This window comes from Prionailurus viverrinus, chromosome D4 (assembly GCF_022837055.1).
Source record: "Prionailurus viverrinus isolate Anna chromosome D4, UM_Priviv_1.0, whole genome shotgun sequence".
Lineage (NCBI taxonomy): Eukaryota > Metazoa > Chordata > Mammalia > Carnivora > Felidae > Prionailurus > Prionailurus viverrinus.
The window spans coordinates 4,621,465-4,638,842 of NC_062573.1; the positions used below are offsets into that span (position 1 = coordinate 4,621,465).

General features: G+C 39.7%; 1 protein-coding gene across 14 annotated transcripts in view; it reads left to right on the plus strand.

The window, feature by feature from the left end:
- DENND1A (DENN domain containing 1A) overlaps nucleotides 1–17,378 on the plus strand; it is a 513,319-nt gene that overhangs the window by 18,362 nt on the left and 477,579 nt on the right. For 5 of the 14 annotated variants that reach the window (XM_047829488.1, XM_047829474.1, XM_047829486.1 and 2 more), the window contains exon 1: nucleotides 3,000–3,183. The exons of 2 other annotated variants lie outside the window; for them this stretch is intronic. In XM_047829488.1, coding sequence (XP_047685444.1) covers nucleotides 3,026–3,183 — 158 coding nt within the window. In that variant the 5' untranslated portion in view covers nucleotides 3,000–3,025. Of the gene's footprint in view, nucleotides 1–2,999; nucleotides 3,184–5,497; nucleotides 5,530–17,378 lie in introns of those variants that run through there. 7 more of the 14 variants (XM_047829477.1, XM_047829478.1, XM_047829489.1 and 4 more) reach the window with 6 other exon arrangements.

The following is a 17,378-nucleotide window of genomic DNA, read 5'->3' on the forward strand; positions in this document are numbered from 1 at the left end:
CTCCACCTTTTGCCTCTAAAACTGACTTAAAATTTTTTTTTCTAAGTTTATTTATTTTGAGAGAGTGTGTGAGCAGGGGAGGGACAGAAAGAGAGGGAGAGAGAGAATCCCAAGCAGGCTCTGTGCTGCCAGCGTGGAGCCAGATACGGGCTTGATCTCACAAAACCATGAGATCATAACCTGAGCTGAAATCAAGAGTTGGACACTTAGCCCCCCTAGGCATCCAGGCGCCCCTGAAGTTGACTTTTTAAAGCATCCAGACCAGTTGTTTTATAGAATGTCTCTGATTTAGAATTTGTGTCATTGTTTCCTCATGCTTAAGTTCATGTTAAAACATTTTGGCAACAAAACAATAGGTAATGTGTCTAATGCCATGCATTTTTTTTTTTTTTTTAAAGTAGGCTTCACGTCCAACATGGGGCTCAAACTCACAACCCTGAGATCAAGACCTGAGCTGAGATCAAGAGTCGGGTGGTTAACCGACTGAGCTACTCACGTGCCCATAATGCGTTTTTATTCTCTTTGGAGTTACTCTGTTACTCTTTTTTCTTCCATCCCCCCCCCCCCTTTTTTTAAAGGCTTTTATTTGTCATCTTTTTTTATCCTCTTGTAGCTTTCTGTTCCTGTTTTGTAAAACTCATGTTTTTTTTTTTTTCTGTTCTATTTAAGGATACCAGTTTCCTGAAACATATTTCTTAATCATTTTCAGAGATATATTCTTCTTCCAAGAGATGATGTTCCCTTTCCTCCATTTTTAAAAGGTCTTTTATTTTCCACATGGCCTTGAGCTAGGTGAGCCCTATCTAGATCTGCTGTTTGCCATAAGCGGGGTGAATGGGTTACTGTGGGCACTGTTTTTTGTGCCCTGGGTGACTATCCGGTCCCCTTCTCAGATCTTGCAGCTGAAGAACTGGTTCATGTTCGCTGTTCCTGTTGAATTCCTAGTGACTAGCAGGCATTTATGCCACTGAGGTAGAATTTTATTCCCTCACTGCCTGATACTCTCCTATTTTAAACTAATGATATACAGAAAAACTACAGTTCCCAAAGTATACTCCTTTAGAGTTGTTCTTGTCTCTGTTCTCACCGTACTTTTTGTGTGCAATTATTATAACCAGTGTAACTCATTTTAAAAGTAATTCAAGAGATAAGTGACTCTACCTACCTATTAAAATGTGTGTGTGTGTGTGTGTGTGTGTGTGTGTGTGTGTGTGTACGATCCATGACTATAACCAGGATTGAAGGGCACGGTGAATAAAGGTAACCCATTATAATAGAAGAGCCGTAATGAGGACTGATATTTGGGTATTTCCTTTTGGTTTACATCACATTGTCTTCAAGAGTCCAGCTATCAGTGACAGTTGTCAAGAAGTAATATCAGAAGAGGAGAAAGTCTTCACAGCTAGATGGATGATGACTCAAAGGTTTGTCACTTGGGTGACCAAGAAAAAGGTGACAGAACTTGCTTTAAGAAGAGGGAAATTGAGATTTTCTGGGTTTTGATTTTTTATTGGTTTGATTTGGGTTCTATGGAGTGTGAGGTTACTGTCCATGTGGAGCTCTCCAGTGACAGTTGTAATCTTGGACCTGAAGGTCACTGGAAAGGTGGGAGCTAAAGATAGAGTTTGCGAGTTGGCTACAGAGTGGTGAGCAGGGAGAACTAAAGACATTTCATGAATCCTTAGCAGGCAGATAGAGGGCCGGAGGAAGGGAAGGGTCAGTGAGACCTCTTACCTCCTAAATCCAAACATCAAGTCGTGTGTGTATGTGTATGTGTGTGTGTATGTATATATAATATATACACATATACACGTATACTGTATATACATGTATATACAGACTAATACTGTTATGCTATATATATATACACACACACACACACATACATACATACATACATACATACATACATACATACATACTTGCCTCCTTCTCTATTGCTGTCCTCTTGGTCCTGGCCACCATCTCTCACCATAGTGGCTGTAATCCCTCCCGACTGGGTTGTTTACCACTCTTGCCTCTCTCCAGTCCTATCTCTGCAGTATCCACAGTGAGCCTTCCAGAGGGCAAATCTGATCCTGTCAACTCACTGATTAAAATCTTTTAGTTGTTCCCCACGCTTCCAGATTAAAGTCCACACACCTGACATGGCTTATGAGGCCCTTTGAGATCTTGACTCTGTTATTATACAAATAGCGACTAACATTTATTGAAGTCTTTTGAATGTTAGTATTTATTCTAAGTACTTGATATGTGTTATCTCTCTGAATCTTCACACTTAATCTTTCAATTTACTCTTAACAACCTGATGGAGAAGGTACTGCTATGATCCACATTTTGCAGATGAGACAGACACAGAGAGGTTTCCAGTTGCCTAAGGTGACAGAGCTGACCAGGGGCATCTACTGTATATTATGTAGTCCTTACCATAAATCTAGGAGGTAAGTATTGCTACCCTCTTTTACAAATGAAGTAATTCCAGTCAGAGGTGATGTTTGCCCAGATGGCACAGATTATGGGTGGTGGAATTGGGATTGAATCCCAGATCTGTGTGACCCTGAGCATGTTTTCTCCTCCATTCTGTCTGACCCTGGCCTGATCTCTAGTACCCCTTATGTCCTACTTCTAAGCACACATGCATGTACCCTTGGTTCACTTCCAATCATTCTTCAGGTTTTAGCTCAGATAGAGCTCTGGAGAAACCTCTGAGCATCCCCTTTACCTTTCCTGCTGCACTTGGAGGAGCTTTGCCCATCAGCCCTAGTTGTTACTGTTGTTGATTTTCCCCAGAGTGTACGAACTTCATGAAGTCAGGTACTGTGAGAGCCTTGCTCACTATTAAACTTTGAAGGACTTGCACAGTACATGGCACATAGTGAGTACTCAGTTAATACAGATTGAAAAATTAATGTTTAATACAGCATAGAAGTTTGGTGTTGACCAGGTTTCATCTTTAAAGAGTATATAATCAGTAGTCTTTTCGTATCTTTAACTCCCAACTATTTATGATTTTTCCAAATAACTGATGATCCTCAAATCATGTGGTTTTTGGCAGATTCCCTTTGGGATTGTAAATATTTACTTTTTGGAGACTAATACTGTTATGCTTTATTCCTGGAGCAGAGAAAGTCCAGAAAGTGCTGATTTAACTGGAGGATGCAGCCTGGATGTGCCTCACTTGTGGTGACTACAGTATAAATTCATTTATTCTTATACTGATCATTGAAAGTTGTTTCTACTCTACTTGTAAGATGGTTATTCTCTTTGGTGCCAGAGGATGGGCATTCACAGCCTGGAATTAAAGAGGAAGAAATTTATAGAGTGTTCTGATGGCCTACTTCTTAATCTTTTCTCAGGCAAATTGGTCTCACCTTTCCCATCTTGGACTGACTTCCTCATTGGAAAAGTTCCACACTGCGTAGGAAAGAACAGTCTAGCAGGAATATGAGTTGCACATTATTAGCTCAGTGTTGCTCAAACGTGTTCAGGTGATCGAGTGCCTGAAAGTCATGGTATTGTGTGGAATACTCTGAAATATTTATACATTAAATGTCAAACTACATTTCCCCTCCCTAAATCTGATACTATTTTATATTCTATTTTAGAAGAGACAGGGAATAGCAGGTGAGAAAGGTTTAAGAAAAACTTATGGTAGGAAAACTTAAAATTAGATTACATTATTTTTCTCATGCAAATTGAGAAGAGGCCATTTTTGGCCTCTTAGTCTAGTTCCCAAACCTCCAGTGTTTTAAGTAGCATAGCTGAAGAACTATTAAATTCATTGAATATGGGGGAGAGAAGAGAGAACTAAAATAGAAGGTGACAATGTCAAGGTTTTCAATTTGGGAGCATCAAAACACCACTGACAGAAACTGGTGAGTCAGGAGGGAGAACTGGCAGTGAGGTCAAGAAGAATGACTTCGGTTGACGGTAAACTTAATGACAGGCCAACGAGAAAAATGCAACAGGCAGCTAGAAGGTAGCTTTAGCACCTATCACATAGTATGGCCTTCAGAAAAATACTGGATGGCACTGTTACCAGGAAGAGACTGTAGAGCTTTGGAAACTATTGGCATGGATGAGAAACATGAAGCTCTGAGCGTTGTTTTCAGACTGAATATAGCAAAGCACAGTTCAGGGTTTGAACCTAAGAGGAAAGAGGAGAGACCAAGATAAGCAGCATAGCATGCTGTTGGGATCGCAGTGGAAATGGGAATCCAGAGAAGATGATTTGGTTTAACAGTGGGTTGTGGATGTCCTTTGAGAAAATGGTCTCAGGGTGGTGTTCCACTAATTCACTCCCGCAAGGCAGAAATCTAGGAGTTGTCCTTGATTATCTCCCATATCATTTGTCCCTTCAGTACAGTGAGGGAGTGCTGTCAAATTCACCCTCCTAAGCAGGACACAAAAGTGAAACTATACAAGAGTAATGGATACGTTAGACTTTATCAAAATTAAAATCTTTTGCTCATTGAAAGACACTCTTCAGGGAAATGAAAAGACAAGCCATCAAGTTCTGAAAACTCAATTTGTAAACTCTTGCTACTCAATAAGGAAATCCAGTAAAGAAAAACGGGCAAAAGATTTGAACACTTTATCAAAGATGATCTACAGATGGCAAATAAGCTTATGAAAAGATGCTTAGCATCATCAGTCGTTAGGAACATGCAAATTAAAACTACCTTTGGAAGGCTCTGTACAACCAGAAGAGTGGCTAAAATTAAAAAGACTTACACTATGAAGGGTTAGTAAGGATGTGGAGCAGTTGGCATCCTCATGCATTGCTGACAGACTCAGATGAGCCTTGGTCGTCAAAATCCACTTCATGGGGTCATTTTCCTGAGCTCCTCTCCTTCTCTTATCTCCCTGTTTCCCCGGGCCTCTCTGTTTGTTCTGCAGGTCAGAAAACTGGGGCTTTGTTTATCCTGTTCTGGGCACTTCCCACGACTACATCTGTAGTCCAGACCTAGCAGTGGGAGGACACAGAGGAAAAGAAAGTAATTGGGATTTGCCCCATTCTCTTAAGGTTGCACTACTGATTGGAGAGGAAGGTTCTTCACACACTGCTTTAGGTACCTGTTAATCCCCCTGCTTCTTTTCCACTCCTTGAGCCTGAACTAGAGTGCTTTTCCTGGAACTCTGTCTATGCTGTTGTCAACTCCAGTTTTTATGCTGCCTACATCCATGCTGAGTGATGCCAGAGGAAAGAAAGCGGTAAATGTATGGTTTATCACTGGGTTGGTGAAACTGAATTCTAGTTTTCTACCCCAATCCATATACTATTATTTCCCTTCTTGATTCCTCAGACAGGTGCTCCATGAATTTTGCCCTAGTTGTAGAGAGGTGTAGCTATGAGAGACCAGGTAGAGTATGCCTACTATATTTTTACGTGGAACCAGAACTTCTACATTTCTTTTTATCTTGCTCTGCATTGATTGGACTTCTTGAATGTGTATCTGTTGTCAGTTTTGGAACATTGTCAGCTTTTTTTCAGACCGAGAACTAAGTGAAGATGGGAACCCAAAAAAGGTAAATAGAGCATTAAAACCAGTTTGGGTTATACCCCATTTTCTTTACCTCTTCTGGAGTATTAATTAGTCTCATAATTTCTGTGTCTACCTTTGTCTTTTACCTTAATAATTTCTGTCTCTGAACACTGTTCTAAGTAATTTCTGTAAATTCTTGAGCTCATTTTGGTTGTATCTCTAATTCATGTTGGTTGTGACCTTTCTGCTCTTAACCAACCATAGAGTTATTCTTATTTTGAGAAATGCTTTGTTCTTCTTCAGTTTTGCTTGGTCATGTCATAGTTTATTACTCTTTACTAATTTTCAATCCTTTTTTTTCCTTTAAGCTTATTGAACATTTATTCCATATCCTGTCTTTTATAATTGTAATATCTGAAATCTTCAAAAGTTGGATTCTGCCATCTTTTATTTCTGAGGTTCTTGTTTATGGGCTTTGTTTCCCTGAGGATTCTAATTTTTGCCCACAAACGCGTATTTCTTAGAGCTGTGTATGTGTGTGTATTTGTGTGTGTGTGTGTGTGTGTGTGTGTGTGTGTGTGTGTGTGTGTTTAGGCCAAGGTTGAAGTGAATTTTTCCAGAGAAGATTTACATACTTTTTGTTAGTGTTCTGCAGCCACTTTTAGTTTGTGACCACTTCAACTTGAATTCCTGGGCTGAGGTTTTTGACCATTCAGTAGCAGCCCCTTGTGAGGGCCAGCTTGTGGTTGAACTTGCAGGAAGATTGCCAAGTTTTGAGACTAGTGGTTTTCATTATAGTTCTTGATGTGTATGTGTGTGGATGGGTTTCTATCTTGACCACCTTTGTAGTCCAAGTTTAAATTATGAGGTGGGGAGCATATGTTATTCTTTCTGCCTCAGGCTGGATGTTACTTTTGTCTTGTATTCCTTGAGCCCCTTTTAAATGGGAGAATGAATTTTGCATTGAACTATGCAAATGCCTTCAAGGGGAAAGCTAGTTTTTGTGTTTTGCTTACCCTGTTGGGTTTCTCTCGGCACTTAGTTCTTCATCTGAATCTTCCTGATTTTCTTCCAGGCTCATTAATGTATTTATTGGAGAAGATAAAAACATCCATTATTTGTAATTATTTTCAGTAGAGGATCAGAAAGTTACTTAGCTTGTCATATTGCCAGAAATAGAATTCACAGCTGCAATTTTTCCAAGTTTCAGCCTGATTTAGTTACTATCCTTCAAACTTTACAGGAACACTTATGCCTCAGTACTTTGATCAGGCTGTTTCCCCTGCTTAAAATCTCCTGTTTTCCCCACCTAGCCAAATCCTGTTCACTATCCAGTGTTCACTTCAAGTTCTACCTCTTCAGGAGAAGCATCACAGAATGCCCTAGCTCAGTACTTCCCAACTGTTTGGAATGCTTGTACCAATAAAATCTCAAAAACAAGTTTTGTGGAACCACATGGAAATGATTATCTCCCATCATTATTTTTGAAAAGAAATGACATTTTTACAGCAAAGAGCAGGAAGAACATGTCAGATTAAGGACGGTTTTAAAAATTGAATTAAACACTTTTATATGGAGACCACACTGCAAAGTCCCTGCTCTCCCCCTCATTTTGCTTCTGACTGTAAATAGCCTCATTGCAGACTGTCCACAGGTAATTGGACCCATTGCCTTCAGCCAGGATGAGGTCTTCAACTTGCAAGCCCACAGCATTTTATTACCAATTATGTGGCATACATGTAGTCATGTATTTTCTCATGGCAGTTCATGTTTGACTGTTTACATTTTGTTAAAAAAATTTTTTTTTAATGTTTAATGTTTTTGAGAGAGAGCTGGAGCATAAGCAGGGGAGGGGCAGAGAGAGAGGGAGACACAGAATCTGAAGCGGGTTCCACGCCTGAGCTGTCAGCACAGAGCCCAACACGGGGCTTGAATTCACGAACCGCGAGATCATGACCTGAGCCGAAGTCGGACGCCTGAGCCACCAGGCACCCCATACCTTTACATTTTATTATATTTTATCTCCTTGACTGGGTTGTAAGCTCCTTAAGAGCCATTATATGTATGTATTTAGATTATTCATAAATATGTGTTGAATGAGTTAAATTTAGATGCCTCTGATGATAGTTGAAACCTAGAAATATTTATAGAGCACACATTTGAGTATATCACAGCTTTGAATGTTGTTTATTTCTTGAGGAAAAAGAAGTTCTAATATGAATCATGAGTCTCTTACTCATCTCCCTTCTCCTCAGGGAAATTCATTCAATTAACGAACTTACTGAGTGCTTGTTAAAAGCCAGGCCTTTTGTTAGAGGCTGAGAATACAAAGCTGAAGTGAAACAAGGTTCCAGTCTAGTGGGTAATATGTACATAAAAGTAGAAAGCATGGAATACCACCTGGGAAGCCTTTTAATAGAGCTTTGAAACCGGTCTTGTGACAATGGGGAGAGAGCAACTGACTTTTGTAAGGGAGTCAGAGAAGCCTCCAGAGAGGAGGAGAAGGCATTTGTTCATTTATTGATTGATTCAGCAAATAATCTCAAGTCCCTATTATTTGCCAAGCACTGTTCTAGATGCATCTTGAATAAACAGGATGTTTGGAGGTAGAGCACATTTTAGGAAGGAAAATTGTGATCAAGAACATACCCTTTGAAGGAACAACAGACCTGGGTCTGAGTTCATACACTGCTACTTACTAGATATTTGTCCTTGGGGCAAGTTATTTAATTTCTACAAGGCATTTATTTATGTATGTACGTATGTACGTGTGTATGAGAAAGAGCTTGAGCAGGGGAGGGGGAGAGGGAGAGGGAGAATCCCAGGCCCATGCCCAGTGCAGAGCCCAACTCAGGGCTTGATCTCATGGCTGTGAGATCATCACCTGAGCTGAAATCTCAAGTCAGATGCTTAACTGACTGAGCCACACAGGCGCCCCATCTACAAGACTGGTTTGTAAAATCCACAGACACTCCCTACATCACAGGATCGTCATGTGGATAAAATGAGGTGTGGTATAGAAAATACTTAGCACAGTTCCCTGCCCTTCTGAAACAGCTCAATAAAAAGTAAGTGTACATACAAGGCATGGGCGATTGAGGCCTGATGAGAAGCTGAATGTGACTGTAACATGGGAGGTGTGTGTGTGTGTGTGTGTGTGTGTGTGTGTGTGTGTTGGTAGTGAGTAGTGGCAGAAGCTGAAGGGTCTGGCTGGGGCTCAGTTGGAAACAACCTTGCTTGTCATGTTAATTAGTATCTTTATTATTAAAAAAAATTTTTTTTAAATGTTCATTTTTGAGAGAGAGAGAGAGAGAGAGAGATACAGAGATACAGAGATACAGAGTGCAAGCTGGGGAGGGGCAGAGCAAGAGGGAGGCCCAGAATCCCAAGCAGGCTCCAGGCTCCGAGCTGTCAGCACAGAGTCCGACTGAGGCTGGAAGTCAGGAACCATGAGATCATGACCTGAGCTGAAGTCGACTGCTTAACTGACTGAGCCACTCAGGCACCCTTCTTTTTTTTTTTTTTTTTAAGTTTATTTGTTTTGAGAGCGAAAGAGAACAGGCATACAAGTTGGGGAGGAGCCAAGAAAGAGGGAGAGAGAGAATGCCAAACAGGTTGCACACTGTCAGCACATAGCCTGATGTGGGGCTCCATCCCACGAACTGTGAGATCATGACCTGAGCTGAAATAAAGAGTCGGATGTTTAACCGACTGAGCCAGCCAGGTGCCCCAATATCTTTATTTTGAATGCATTTGGGAGTCTTGGAGATTTATGTTTGTGTCTTTATTGACTAAACCGTGTTGTGACATGTAGAGCTTAGCACAGTAGTTAGGAGCATGGACTCTGAAGCCAAAATGCCTGGGTTCTGGGTCCCAGCTTCCTCATTTCCTAATTGTGTGACTTCAGACAGGTACTTGAACCTCTCTGTACCTTAGTTTCTTCACTGGTAAACTGGATTGTAAATTAACCTATCTTACATGTTTGTTTTGTTTGCATATATGCTTTTTGAGCTACTTTTCTTTTTAAAGGTGTCAGAAGAAATATTTAAAATTTAGAATAAAAAGCAGTAAAAGTAGATCTATATGATGGGTCTCTTCCCTTCCCCCTAAGGCCTCTGAGACATGTCTGCCCTACACTGAAAACCACTGCCCTAGAAAAGTGACCATCTTTCACTTGTTCGTTGAATTGATATTCAGGACAAATAACTTATGAAAGTTGGGAAGTTAGCATTTGTATTAATCTAAATATTTTGATAAAAAATCATGAGCCTTCATATTAATTAAAACATAACTTTGTATTTTACCAAAAAAAGATTTTGCAAAATCTTTTTTTTTTTTAAATTTATTTATTTTGAGAGAGGGGGAGAGAGCATGAGCAGGGGAGGGACAGAAAGGGAGAGAGAGAATCCCAAGTAGGCTCCACACTGCTGGCAAAGAGCCCCGTGCAGGGCTCAAACCCATGAACCTGAGATCACGATATGAACCAAAGTCGGATGCAAATCTTTTTGACTTAGAATGCTAGCGCTACAAGATGTCAGAACTAGAAAAGATCTTAGTGATCTGTTTATAGATAGGGAAATTGGATTCTACAGAGGGAGGTCTTTAAAGCTGTGCTATAGCCAGTCCCCATGTGCTCATGTTTTAGACCTTTTGGCCCAGTGTTGTCTCATTTCTTGCCCAGAGTGGCATAGCCAGTTCATTGCCAGAAGCAGGGCAAGCAGACAGTTTTCACCATTCTAGGAGTCCTGCTGCTTCTACCTCTTGCTGTTTTGCAGTATGTATTCTTGGCTTTAATGTTGACTTTGCTCTGAAAGTTTACTCGGTGAGTCTATGGGTTGTTTTTTGTTCTCCTGATTGATCTTAGAGCTCTCGGAGAGTACCTAAGGATTGGGACTTGGGCTGATTAGGTATTCCAAGATGCCTTTCCTATATTGTTAAGTTTTAATAGCTGTGATTAATAACCATCTATCCATAAATCTAGGATGTAGGTAAACTGAAAAATAAAGATGTTCTAAATTAAAAGTGGGTATTATTATTTACCTGGGTGAGTAAGCAGACCCACCATAGCTGAAAATCATAAGGAAAATTAAAGTTGTTTTCCTCTCTGTTAATAGTCTTTATATTAAGGAAATGGCAGACCCTTGAATGGGTGTCCATGACTGGTCACACAGAGCCTGCACGCTCCTGAACATGCACTCAGGAACTAAGGTTCTGCAATTAGGCTCTCAAAACATTCTGACAGTGTTTAGGCTTTTCTAGTCTCTCAGGGACCATACAGACTCTTGTGTTGGATTTTCTCTCTTTCTTAGTCTTTCATTTTTAAGCACTGTTATTTAAGTGGGTCCTAAACCTGGCTGGCTATGCACCAGAATCACCTGGGGAACTTAAAAAATTTTTTTGGGGGGGGAGGGCCACTGTAGATCCTCTGAACCAGAACCTCTGGGACACCTGGGAATCTGTATTTTCAAAAAGTTTCCTCAGGTGATTTTCTTCAAACAGTTCACTGACCGAAGTTCTAGAACAGTTGTATAACTGACATCAGCTCTGAGGTTTCATTCTGGATTCTTAGGAGAGAGAATCTGACTCAACTTATTCTCAATCCTTGTCCATGTATTTTTTCTAATTGAATAGTCCTATATTTTGCTTCTTAGTGATGGATGAATTTATAGCAGTTTTCAAGCTATATTCCCATAGAACTTTGGTTTTCCATGAGTTGCTGTTAAAATTGAATGATGCTGGATATTTTTCCCCAGGTCTGTCTCTTTCTGCCCCCCCCCCCCCCATAAATGGACAGAATATTTCCATTTAAAGTAAAAATTTCTGTTGTTGGACAGAAACTCTTAATTTTTATATAATCAAACCTCTTCAGTTTTCACATATGGTTCTTTTTAAAAAAGTTTATTTTCATTATTAGTAATCTATACATATCACGTGGAGCTTGAACTCACAACCCCAATATCAAGAGTCATGTGCTCTTCTGACTGAGCCAGCCAGGTGCCCCACTGGTTTGTGCTTTTGAAGTCTCCTATCCTTTGCTATCCAGATCTATGGTTTGGGCTTTGAACACTATCAGAGAAGGAGTTCAAAGAGAAGGAGATTAGATGGAAATGGAAGAGTTGTAGATGGAAGAGAGAGAACGAAATTATCTTGATTTCAGTTCCAAATTCCTTTCTGCATAGATGGTCCTGTTGTCTGCGTGACAACATGACCTTTTCAGTCCATATGCCTTTAATTTTTCTTGCCTTATTTCCCTGGCTGGACTGTCCAGGACAATGGTGAAGTGGTGTTGGTGGACATCCTTGGCTTGTTTCCAATCCTGGAAGGAAGGTATTCAGTATTTTACCATCAAGTATAAGGTTAACTGTAGGTTTTTCATAGAGGTTCTTTATTAGGTTGAGGAAGATCTCCTCTATCCCTAGTTTTCTGAATTTTTTTTTTTTTATCAAGAATGCGTATTAAATTTTATGAAATGCTTTTTGTGGATTGATTGATAGAATTGTGATTTTTCTTCTTTAGCCTATTAAGATGGGATAGACTGTATTGACTGATTTATCGATATTGAGCCAGCCTTACATCGTTGGAATAAACTCCACTTGGTCATGGTGTATCTTGTTGAATTCTATTTGCTATTTGCTACTATTTTGGTAAGGAGTTTTTTTGTCTGTATTTGGGAAGGATATTGACCTATTGTGTGTATGTGTGGAAGTTATATTTTTGGTAGTGTCTTTGTCTGGTTTTGGTATTAGAATAATACTGGCTTCATAAAATGAGTTGAAATGATTCCTCTTCTGTCTTCTGGAAGATACTGTAAAGAATTGTTTGTTTTTACATTGAAGTATCTCTATGTACAGTGAGTTATTAAGGTAGGTATCTTGGGTGTCTGCAGTTAAGGTATCTGGGGTATCTGTAGTAAGGGAGGCATCTTGGAAGACCCATTCAGGCAGTTCATTTAACCCAACTTAAGCTTATATCCTTCGTGTACTGACGGAAACACTGGCAGCACACAATGAGGCCCTATTTCCGGATCAGACTGTGCCAATTTGAGTACATGTGGCAAGGATGAGAACCCTCGCCAGATTTCCTCGGATGGCTCCAGGAGAGCTGCTGGTGACGTCTTGCTCTCTTGGGTGCATCGAGGCAAAAGGTAGAATTGGTATTCTTTAAATGTTGGGTAGATTTCTCCAGTGAAACCATCTGCATCTATTGAGATGATCATTTGACTTTTTTTATATAGTTCTTGTAGTACCATTTCTGATGCTCTTTATTTCTTGGTATAGATCCATATTTCCATCTGGCATCATTTGTTTCTGCTTGAAGGACTTCTAACATTTCTTGTAGTGTAGGTCTGCTGCTGATGAATTCTTTCAGCATTTGTGATGTCTGAAAAATCTTTATTTTGCCTTCACTTTTGAAATATTCTCTGGGAATAGAATTTGAGGTTGTCAATTTCTTTCTTTCTGTACTTAAAAGATGTTGCTCTACTGTTCACTCATTTGCCTTGCTTCTGACAAGAAATCTGTCATTCTAATCTTCGTTCTTGTGAATGTAACATGTGTTTTTTGTTCTACTTTTAAGATTTTCTCTTTATTACTGATTTTGAACAATTTGATTATGATGTGCCTTAGATTTCTTCCTGTTTCTTGTGCTTGAGGTTTGTTGAGCTTTTTGGATTTGTGCTTTTATAGTTTTCATCAAATTTAGAAAGTTCTTGGTCATTATTTACTTAAAATAGGTTTTCTGCCTCTCCTCCACCTTTGGGGATTCCAATTACTGATATAGTAGGCTGTGTGATGTTGTTCCATAGGTCAGTGATGCTTTGGGTTTGTTAGTTTGTTCCCCATTCCCCTTGTGTGTTTCATCTTGGGTATATTCTAAAGATCTTCAAGTTCACTAATCTTTTCCTTTGCAGTGTTTACTCTGCAGTTAATCTCATTTGGTGGATTTTTCATTGTAGTTTTTATCTCTAGAAATTCAGTTGGGTCTTTTTTGAATCTCCTGTGTCTCTTAATTTTGTGAACACTTGGAATACAGTTAGAACAATGGTTTGAATGTCCTGTCTTCTGATTCTAACATCTGTGTCAGTTCTAGGATGTCTTCAGTTGATTTTTCTCCTTGTTATGGGTCATATTTTCCTGATTCTATGCATGTCTGGTAATTTTTTATTGACTGCCAGCCATTGTGTATTTAATTTTGTCGGGTGTGGGGTATTTTTGTATTTTTCTGAATAATCTTGGCCTTAAGGCAGTGATTGGAGGCAATTGAAGGGTCTTCTCATTTGTTTTGCATCTCTCAAGGGATTGCTGTGCTTTGCTGCCTGATATCTTGAAAAACATTGTTTCATACGTTACATTAGTCGAGTTTGAAAGAGTTTGATCCTTCTGGGTCTTGCCTTTAAGATTTGCTAGGTGGGACTGAAGCAATAATCAACCTACGGCCAATTATTCCCCATTCCTAAGGTAATACCCTTTTCTATCCAATGCACTATGAATTGTGAGTTTTTCCTCCTTGGCTTGGTTTTTTAAGTTTTTTATTTGGTTTTAAACAACCAAAATCTTAACAGAAAGTTGGTAATACAATGTGAAGAACTTTAAAAAAAAAACAAAAACCCCAAATCAAAACAATTTTAAGTGAGGTGATGATCTGATGCCCCCTGAAAAATTCAGTGGGCTTTTCCTACAAATAAGGACATTCTCCTATGAAACCACAATCTAAACCTCAAAATCAGGAAATTAACATCAATGCATTACAACTCTAATCCTTAGACCCCATCCACGTTTCAGTAATTCCAGTAACATTTTTTTTTTATTATAGCAAAAAAAAAAAAAAAAAATTCAGGTCAGAATCACACATTGCATTTAGTTGTCATGTCTCTTTGGTTTCCATCAGTCTGGAAGAACTCTTAGTCTTTTCTTGATTTTCATGACTTTGATACTTTTAAAGATTACAGGCCAAATATTTTTTAGAAGATCCCTCAATTTGAATTTGATTGTCTGAGGTTTCTTAAGATTAGATGCTGGTCAAGCATCTTTGGCAGGAATATCATGGAAACGATGCTAGTTTTCCCATTGCTTTCTAACAGGTTGTCTCATTACTTAAGTTGATCACTTTAACGAGTTAATTAAGGTAGGTTTTGCTGAACTTCTACACTGAAAAGGTACTGTTTTCCCTCTTGCAATTAGTATTTTGTGGGAAGGTACTTTGAAACTATGTAAGTGTTTTGTTTCTCATTCAGTTTTCAACTTACTTATGTCAATGTGGACTCATTTTCCTATTTTATTTGATGGGTTAATAATCTGTTAATGTCATTATTGAACTTGATGCTCAAATGACCCCAGATCAGGCCAGCGGGAACCTTTTCAAGCTTGTCTTTTTGACAGTTCCCATCATTCTTTGAGCACTTCTTTGCTTTCTGACACAATAAGATGTTCCAAACTTATCTTGTACTTTCTCTGCCCCAGCCCTGGAATCGGCTATTTCCCCAAGGAGTTCTGGTTCCTTTTAGAGAAGAATTGTATTTAGAACTTAATGTCTGGGTACTAGGTATATTCATTGCTATTGGGTGTTGCTGCTTCCAGACTGAGCCAGGAAATATGTGTATGTTCAAAAGTCACATTACAGGGGCTCTTGGGTGGCTCAGTTGGTTAAACATCCTACTTCAGCTCAGGTGATGATCTCACTGTTTGTGAGTTGAGCCCCGCATTGGGCTCCATGCGGACAGCCCGGAGCCTGGAGCCTGCTTCAGATTCTGTGTCTCTTTCTCTCTCTCTGCCCCTCCCCTGCTCTCATTCTGTCTCTCTCAAAAATAAACATTAAAAGAAACTTCCCTTATATAAAAAAAAAAAAGATTACATTTACATTTTATTTCCTTATGGATATGTTTATTGAAAACTTTGAGTTCACAGTAATACTTCCAATTCAAACCTAACTCTACAGAATTCTGGTTTCTTGTTAACTTCGCTTGTAAGAAAACAGGCCCTCCTTACTGGTCTTGGGCTCCAATTAGGCACATTGCCCCTCCACCCCTACCCCATGTGGATGCTCTCCTCTTTCACCTTGCTTTCCTGGGATCACAGCACCTACTCTGGTGGTTTGAAATGCCACTGCTGTCCCTGCTGCCCTGTGGGTACCTTGCTTGGACTCTGATGCTCCATCATGCTGAGCAAGCCTGACCCAGCCCCACATGGCCAACCTCTTTATACTACCCAGGCTTCCACACCCCACTCTAGGGTGCCCTTGTGCTTGGACATGCTCCTCACCCTCTTGGGTTCTGACACCCATGTACCTCTGTGCAGCACACTCCTCACTCCACTAATGTTTCAATATCCTTGGCCCGGCTGCCCCTGTGTGTGAACACACTTCTCCCTCCACTCAAGTTCTGGCTCCCCCTGAGGGAATGTCTTCCTTATCCACTTGGGTTTTGCATTGTATTGCGAGGCCATCCCTTAGGATGGATGTCCTCCTACCCTGCTCAGGTTCTGACATGCCTTGTCAGGGTCTTTGAGGGACATTTTCCTCACCGTGTTCAGGTTCTGACACCCCACACTGGGCCATTGTCCACATGGACATCTACCTTGCTTTGCCTATGTAATAACTTTAGCACTAAACTGTTCAGAAAAAGCAGAGGAAACGTTAGGGAAAGGGAGGCTTTTAAGTATTTTTTAAGAACAAAAGTTTATCAGTTGTGAAATAGATATGATCTTTGCACATGTTATAAATATGGTTGAAGACTATTTCACACTGCAGCTCAGCACGGGAGAGAATTTCTTAAAACTGTATGGAGTATTGTACATGGCTGAGGGGTGTGCAGGCACTGTTTTTCTTGAAATCCAGCTAAATTTCTTCCATTTGCTTGCTTTGCTCATAGTGGCATGAGAATCTTTCCATAGACATATATGGAAAAGTGAAACTTTGAAAGTCCTCGCACAGCAGGATCTGTGTATCTTTATTAATCTGATCCTGAGAGCATTATTAGAAATGAAAAGTTAAGTGTAAAATCTTGAAACGACTTGTTTGTATAATTACACAACTAAGTTAATCATTTTCTAACAAGTCTCAACAATGACTGCATTCTTCTATGGAGGTGTTAACTTGTTACGGGTTAGAAAGCACCCTTTGATACAGCATTTTCGGCCTGGAAAACGGCTTTAATTTCAGAGTTCACTGAAACAAATGGAGACTTGTTGGAAATATTAACACTACTCTTTTGCTTGTTTGTCTGGCTTAAAGGAATCAATGTTCAGTAGGTGATGTTTGCTAGCATGTTCTGAAGCATATACAGTTTCTCTTGACTATGTTGTCAACTTGAAGACAGTTCAACTGGTATGCATTTTGAAATATACCTTAGCCTCCTCAGCATATAAGTCTGTAACTAAAGAAACAGTGTGGTAAAGTCAGATCATTAGACTAGGTTGCTATTTTGCTTGATAGATAGTAGCTATCTAGTGTGTGAAGATTTGATGCTGTGAAATGGGCGAGGGGTCCTAACACTGTGTTGCAGTTTGTAGCTCAAAGTAACACTTGAAGGGATGAGGGCCTAGCATTATAGCATGGTTACCATATGCGGGGAAGATTCATTTTGTGAGGAGTTAGTGTTATATTTTTCTCCTAATCTCATAATACGTTGTAATTGAAGAAAAGTAGATCCTAATTGAAAGCTGATGATCCAGCAGGGTGATCAATAGCATGATGCTCTAAAACAACAACAACAAAAAAACCCATTAAGCTTTCCTGCTGCCTGAATATTGTCAAAGCCTTTGTCTGTTTCATGACTTCAAGCTGAGTGTACTTAATCATTTTGAGAACATGGCCCTGAGCTCTGAGCATGGCCCTTCCAGTGAATCACTGAGAATTGTGTTCAGAAGAGTGGTATTGAATAGAAATGCTCTCTTGGCT